The 8248-nt window shown below is 39.9% G+C and overlaps 1 protein-coding gene across 1 annotated transcript in view; it reads right to left on the bottom strand.

Annotated features, from left to right (window-relative positions):
• The window catches only part of LOC308097417 (transient receptor potential cation channel subfamily M member 5-like), a 35989-nt gene extending 34466 nt beyond the window's left edge, over nucleotides 1–1523 (bottom strand). The window contains exon 1 of the mRNA XM_080445177.1: nucleotides 1405–1523. Coding sequence (XP_080301303.1) covers nucleotides 1405–1491 — 87 coding nt within the window. The 5' untranslated portion in view covers nucleotides 1492–1523. The remainder of the gene's footprint in view (nucleotides 1–1404) is intronic.
• Between the last annotated feature and the right edge of the window lie 6725 nt (nucleotides 1524–8248).

Consider the following 8248-nt stretch of genomic DNA (forward strand, 5'->3'; position numbering starts at 1 on the left):
AAATGTGTATAGGGCATATTCATATAACTGCAGGGTAGTTTGCAGTGGTGGAAAGTAACTGAGTACATTTACTAAGTACAATTTTGAGGTATTTGTACTTTACTTGAGTATTTACTATTTCCAATACTTATACTTATACTACACTACATCTCAGATCCAAAAAAATTACTTTTACTCCACTACATTTATTTGAAAACTTTACTAGTTACTTTGTTGATGTTTATTATTGTACAAAACATACATTAACCACTTCAGCTCTGCATACATTTCGGCCATTTGGTACTTTAAGTGCATTTTGATGCCAATACTTTTGTACTTTTAGGGCGGTTTCAGACTGGGTTCGTTTGAATCAAACCGTTCCCGAGTACGCTTGGCTGGCCAGCATTCACACTGGCCAAGATTCTAACGCACTCGAGACCATTTTCATTGAACAGTAATGGTAAATATGTGCCTCATGGGGGCGCTGTTGACTATGGGGCTTTGGGAGAGCGAATGTCATTCACAGAAGAAAAGTCACTCTAGAGTGATTAATAAAGTTTGACTGTGTTCCTGACGTTGTCTTGAATTATAATAACAACAGATCAACAATACACAACCAAAGCGGTGTGTGCACTGGTCTTTGAAACCTCGAAATGTAACGTCGCCTGTTAATATGATATTGGCGTCACGGACGCATCCTTGGTGTGACGTCACGGACTAATCTTGGTGTATTTATCCTTATAAATACGTTCGCCACACATGTGTTTTTTGTTTATTATTTTTCACGGCTCGCGCTACTCAAACACTAGCGGGATTATTATTTCTTGTCAACATTCAAGTAGAACTATGAGAAGGTATAACCCAGCTAAAATAATGTGTCATTATAAAAAATATATAAATGATATATGATTAGCAGTCCACTTCCTTCTCTTGGAACGGATGGATTCACACTGCCGCGTTCCGTTCCCGACTCCGCAGCAATCGGACCCGAGACTACCTCCCAAGGTGGTTTCGGGTACGGTACGGTGATGCGTTACGGGGAACGGTTCGCTACGTTCACACTACCACAACATCTGCCATGTGGTCCGGGGTGCGCACCCGGGACCATAGTGTGAAAGCGCCCTTAAAGTCAATTTTGAATTCCGGACTTTTACTTGTAACAGAGTATTTCTACATTGCAGTATTGATACTTTTACTTAAATAAAGCAATTGAGTACTTTTTCCACCACTGTTAGTTTGCCCCAAAAGTATTTACACAGTCGTGCGTGAAGAGAGGATGTGATATTCGGAATTATTCTCTTTGTGAATTCACTTGCAAGCGCCAACCCTGACACACATTTACAACTTTTTACCTACAGCTTCTTTTTTTAAATGTATATTGTTAAAGGTCTTCATAAATAACCACAGTGTTATTTCCATGCCCACCGTATCCTTCTCAGATGCAGATATCTTGCCATCGGTGCCTCGTCCCTCTTCAAGTTCAATCTCTGCTCTCTCTTCATTCTCGCTCATGTTCTTCTTTGTTGTGTTTGCAGTGGATTTGATGACATCTTCAAGAATCAAGAATCAGTCAAGAATCAAGAAGAGTTTAAGTGTCACTATACTCATAACCCATTCAATCTGGGAACGCATCTCTGTCATTTTAGATTTTATCTGGCTATTCAAAAATAGCAGATGTACAAGTCCTCTAAAAACGGTTAGGTTCCCAAACCTTTTCATGGCAAGGACCCCCAAAAATTATATGTATTTGGCCGCGGATCCCCATCTCAAAATATGTTGTTCCAGGGACCCCCCAGAAGCAGAGATTTGAGTTAAAAATTGTCGCTTTAAAAATATATATATTCAAAGATTTGCACACATTTTCAAAAATAGCAGATCTACAAGTTCATAGCGCGGCACTCGATGCCACACTATGACCTTTTTTTTAATAGCTAAAGTATAAAAATATGGACATATTATGCGTTCCAGGTTTGAATGGGTTAATCTCTCAAGACAGATTCAGAGCTCCGCCGCAGAGGGCGCTGTTTTGTTTACCCTTTTGTTTGACTATGGGTTCCCAGATTGCTTACTCACACACACATACAGGCAATGACATGTTGGTGGGACGTGTTCCCAAGAGACTGTGCTGACACAACCATACAACAGAACACAATAAGAACATTTAAAATACAATAAAAGTAATAATATTGGATAAGTTAGAAATAGATGGAATGGCAATAAAGGTATTTATCTGATACATGTTCTGCTTAAAGCCAGGAATCATTTTAGCTTTTAGCTACAGTATAGATAGTGTAACACACATGATATGGAGTGGGCTACACATGACATTAGAGTGACTTCTGTATAGTGGTTCTGGCCATTTAGCAGTCAATCAGGTCAGGCTGACCTTCAGAGGCAGCCAAGTACACACACCTGCAGTCCTGCACTAATCAAACCAATCCCCAATCAAACTAGAGTCACTTCAGCTGTTGAGGTTGGAGACAGCCAGAAAAAAGCCACTGTTACACAGAACAGACAGCACAGAACACAGAGAGGAGAAGTTGAGATCTAGAAGAATATAATATATGCAAACCACAGAGAAGCAAGGTAACTCACCCGTTGTTATAATTTCATTTGAAGAGTAACACATAAGTTTAAATTACTTTGGTTTTGATATGTGGTATTGTTTGACTTCTAGAACCCAATTGTGGATTCACTGGGGCAGCCATTGCATTGTTTGTGCCCAGCCTGTTTCACAGAATCGGTGAGACTGTTCATTCTTTTAATTTAAGGGATGATGTTTTTTGCACTTGAGTTAATGTTGAACACATTCTAATGTAATTGTTTACAATGGAGTTTGTTTCCAAATGTTGATTACTAAATGGATGTAATCCATTTTGCATTGCACTTTGTACAAGAGTGTATTTGAATTCATGTGAAGATGTTTTTGTTTAAAATTCCAATTGATGGCGAGCTAACCCACCCAGGATCTAGAGAGTGATTGACAGCGATCACTGGACAGTTCTACTGCACTCTACTGTGTGGTAGGCCTACTTCTGCAGACTCCCCCACTCTCAGCTGCAGTATTCCCAATTCCCCCTCTCTCCCTCACACACACACACGCACACACAATCCCCCTGGAACTTGGAACCCAGATACTTACCTCCTAGGTATTGGAACCCACCTGGAACTCTTGACACGTATACTGATACCTACCCTCCTGGTCTACCCCTGGAACTCATACACGTATACTGAAACTTAACCTTACCTCCTCAAATTGGGAACTGTGACTGAGTGGAAATAGTTACCTATTTAAAGGGTGGATTTGTGTATTTGCAATTGTCCTATTTTCATTGTTGATTTGATTGAACTGGAACAGAAAGAGCTTGAATTTAATGTTGACAATTGAGGTTCAAGTTAGAAGGGTGCACCCAATTTAGAGAGACACAGTGAACTGTGAGAATTGAAAGTGGCCAAGCAATTGCCACAGTGTTGGTACCAACCATTTTGTATTTCCCCATTGTTGTTTACATGTTTGTTTGTTTTATATGTTTATCATTTTTCTATATAAATAGCCGGCAATCAGTTAACATTTTGTGTCTGAGTCTCACTAAGTATTCCCCACAGCTCCAGAGAGTCGAACCTACACTAAACCTAGACTAGCCCAGATTACACTATAGTGACTTGGGTACTAAGTTACAACTAGAAGTGTCACTCACCTACTAGTGGCACAAGTGAGCGCTACATTAGCATCATGCGTTTTTCAGAAAACTCTTAGGATTTAGAACAGTGGCATCGCCGCACTGCGAGCTTGTACATCAGCTATTTTTGAACATTTTTGAAAAATATCGATTTTGTTTGAAATTGTTTGAAATTTTCCGATGTTTTTCTCCTCTTGGGGTCCCTGGCGTAAAACATTTTCGGGTATATATATATATCGTTGCTGCCCGGCAGGAACCAGCTAACTCATTATTTTTCCCATAAATCAGTGCTATTGAACACCCTTTACGTCTGTGTGTTGGTAAAAAAAATATTGAACCAATGAAAAGTATTAAAAAGTGCTTCTGACAACCAGCTAACTCCATTGGATCCTCAAACTTTCTGTTAAACCAGCTAACTCCAGCAAAGGGGGGTGGAGTTAGCTGGTTTTGCTGACTCCAGGCTCCACCCCCTTTTGACCTCCAACCTCATTGTGAGCTTGGAGGTCCATTCAGCTGTTCTTATCAATGATGAACTAAACCTCCTAACTCCATTTTTGTTTTGTTTTTTTCATTTCCTGAAAAATTTACATTTTGGAGTTAGCTGGTTCCTGCAGGACAGCAGAGATATATGGGTATTAGAGATGCGCGGATGGCCTCTCACGTCACCCGAATCCGCATGTACAAATTAATTATCCGCCCGTTATCCAACCGCAATAATGATATTATCCAATTTAAATATCCGCACCAACCGTTTTTCCCGTATGTCAAAATATTATTATTTTCTGGTATTCCCCGTTAGTTTTAGTAGCCTATTAGTTGTGCGATGCGATCACAAAATGCATTGATTTAGCCTATGGAATGTCGGTGCGTCTTTTTTCTTTTTTTTAAACCGGTGCTGCGCTGAACATACAGAGCGCACTGCTCTGCTGCGCTGAACATACAGACTCTGTGCGGCATCCAACATACAGGCATCCAACATACAGAGCGCAGCACCGGTTTAAAAAAAAGAAAAAAGACGCACCGACATTCCATAGGCTAAATCAATGCATTTTGTGATCGCATCGCACAGAGGCTGCTCTACACACTCACACAAGACACAAGCACGCAGAGATTTAGCTATTTTATGGATAGATATATTAGATGTCATTAATTTATTTACCGCAATATTTCACCCGCGGTTTATCCGATATTAATTAATAATTATATTTGATTGACCCGAATCCACCCAAACCGCGGTTAACTGCGGCAACCGCGGCTAAAACCGCGATCCGCGCATCTCTAATGGGTATGTGTATATATATGGGCCATATATATATATATATGTATATTAATGTGGGGGTCCTTGACACGAAAAAGTTTGAGAACTACTGATTTAGAAGGCATTTGGAAGGCGCTCGGGTGGCGCAGTGGTAAAGTGACAAGTCACTGCCCACCACCACGGAGGTTGTGGGTTTGGAATCCACCGTGGTGCATCTGGCTTTGTCGAGCGTCTACATGAACACAATTGGCCCGTGAAGACAGTCCTACAGGAGGGCAATGGCCTACAACGGGGTTGTAGGCCGGCTCCCGCGGTTGGCTCGCTCCCCGACGGGGCTCGGTCGGGATTGCTTGGATCGTTTTCGCCCTACAATTGTTCTCCCCAATCTGCCTGGGAGGGGGGTGGGGACTTTACACCTTATTGGGGAGCGGTGCCTACAACTTTCAGACTATCCCCACCCCCCCCTCCCTCCCTCCCTCCCTCCCTCCCTCCCTGCTGCAGGGGGGGGCGAGACGGGGAGACCGGCTCCACCACGGCATCCATCTTTGTTTACATGGAGTGGACATGTCACTTTGTCGCAATGTAATTAATTATAGGGCTCAGCAACCCAATAATGATGGTCTATTGGTGCTGTTTAGGCCCAAATAACATGTCGATTTTATGTTTTATATGTTTTAATTACATTTGGCCTGGATTTTTTATATCTGGACTACTCTCACTGCCTGAGGACATTGCAGCAGAGCATACAGGTAAAGTGCCTAATGATTAATATGGCATAATCACTGAACAGTATTAGACCAAAGAAAGACTCGTCATATCATATTATTAAATTGTTATATTATTTGAAATAGATTTAGCTTAGTTTATGTAGCAGGACCTACCATGCTAATGACTATGCTAACGTCATAATAACAGGGGTTTTCAGGCTGAGTGGGGCATGAATAACATAATCACTGATCACTGTTATGCTCCAATTAGACCCGACGTTATATTTCATATTATTCTAAATATATTTAACTTATGTATTATGTAGCCGTTCAAGGAAGAACCATGCTAACGATGCTAGAGCTAGCGTGTTAGCATCACCATAGAGGTTTACTACAGGCTGAGTGGGGCATGAATAACATATTCACTGATCACTATATATGCTCATTAGATCCTGAGAAAGACTAGATTTTATATTTCATTAAGATTAAGATTTGTATGGTTACATTTGATGTAAAAACGATGTTGCTGTTGTTGTTGTTGTTGTTGTTAGTCATCCCCTGTAATGTATTACACTAGGGCAGGGGTCTTCAACAGGGGGTCCTCAGAGTTACTACAGGGGGGCCGCCAATGTTAGTGTTTTTTTTTTTTACATTAACCACTGGAATCCTAGAATTCCTTTTCTGAGGGGAACATTAGCCAAAAATAGCCGATCTACAAGCTCATGTTGTGAGCTTGTAGATCGGCTATTTTTGGCAAAGAGGTTTGGTGTAGAGGGGAAAAGAGCAGATCAACTACACGTTTTCTAAGTATTGATGGTTTAAGTGGTTAACTGTCTGAAAATTCACATTAACATGAATCCAACGCTGATGATATGGCTGTCAAGTCTATGAAGCTATCTATGAAATCTATGAAAAAGTTTAATCTGCGACACAATTGTATACAATATGTAGTGGGGGTCCCTGCTTCATCTCTCTCCACACGTTTGATATTCAGGACAGTTCTTAATGTTTTCTGTTGATCTGGGAAGCTGCTAGCTTTGCCTATATTCTCATTTATTTATTTAATATTTGACAGAGCATGATAGGAGACTCATCAATTAATTATTGTCAACAAGGCATTTGTAAGGACCCCAAATGTATTTTTTTTTTAAATGGAGTCTGTGTTCTTAACAACAACAACAACAACACAACGTTGTAGACATGTGTCATATTCAATCATGACCTAAGATGTATAAATGTAAAATTATATAGATCTACAAGCTTGCAGGTGCTATTTTTTTTTTTTTTAAGAAAACTAATAAATATAATCTAATAATAAGTGACATATTGTGAGCTTGTAGATCTGCCATTTTATTATAATAATAGTGGTCTAATGCATATCAAACTGGGGGTCCTTGAAATTAAAAGTTTTGAGAACCACTGTGATAGGGGATACTTTGTGTTCATATTTGAGACAGTTATTTATGCAAATATTCCAAACTTTCACTTTATATTTATTTTTAAATAGCCGATCTACAAGCTTGTAGATTGGCTTGTAATCAGCCGATTCGTGTTTTTACACCGGCTATTCAGCCCTTTTTAAATATTTTCTGTATTCACATGCAAGTAAGATATGGTGGTGTGACATGAAGCAAACAAAGCATTGGTAGTTAGTACTTCTAGCGTCTGCTGGATCCAGGGTGCAACTCCCTGCAGTGCTGTATACCCTGCTGAGTGTCTCACCTTTGTCCTGTTGTATGATTACATGAAATGTTATTAATGACTTAATGAGTTAACAAATTAACAATTTTACTGAAACTGTTGACAACTGTGTGTATTGGCTGTGTTCAGAATCAGATAAGCTCACCTGGCTGAAACCCACTTCTTATGTTTTCTTGTAATTACACGTTTACACCTGTAGGCTACTACAACTTCACTGGAGATGCTGATGGTGCCATTTAGACTTTTTGTTGTATTATAATATCTGAATTCACTCTTCACTCTTCATACATCAAGCGGATAGCTCTGTGATTACACCTTTAGCACATGGTTGCTTTAGTCTGCAACCACACTCACTGAATGGAGGGTTTACCCCTCCTCCTGAGGTGTCAGACTGGACGGAAAATAGTTCAAATATACATGATTAGAACATGCTTAAACATTAGACAATTAAGGTCTAATATTGCTACAAATTGCTACAAAACCTGTATATCCAGTCGTTTTGGGGCACAAACAAGAAGTTGAAGGATAAAATCAAGTCTGATAATGATGTACCGTGCATGTTCACTTAAGACCATTTTTCAAATATTGATTTTTTTTTAACATTTTGGAAAAATAGCCAATTTTACATCGAGGTGCCCAGATGTCCCTAGTGCCCACTATCCTGTATCCATCCAATGTAATTATGGTTTAGTCACAAGCTTTTGTTGGTTCAATATTTATAAAACCCACAGACACACTCTACAAGCTCATCCCGCTTCGCATCCCAACGCTTTGTGAGCTTGTAGATCGGCTATTTTTGCTACTTTAGTGTGACACTGTAGTATGAAGATTAAAAAATGAAAATACAAGAAGCAACTTGTAAAGCATTCCTTATGTCAGTATCAGTTCAAAACAGCAGCATCAGCCCAGTACCTCTGTTTGTT

Source organism: Gymnoscopelus braueri, assembly GCF_963280865.1.
Source record: "Gymnoscopelus braueri genome assembly, chromosome: 12".
In the NCBI taxonomy this organism is placed as follows: Eukaryota; Metazoa; Chordata; class Actinopteri; order Myctophiformes; family Myctophidae; genus Gymnoscopelus; species Gymnoscopelus braueri.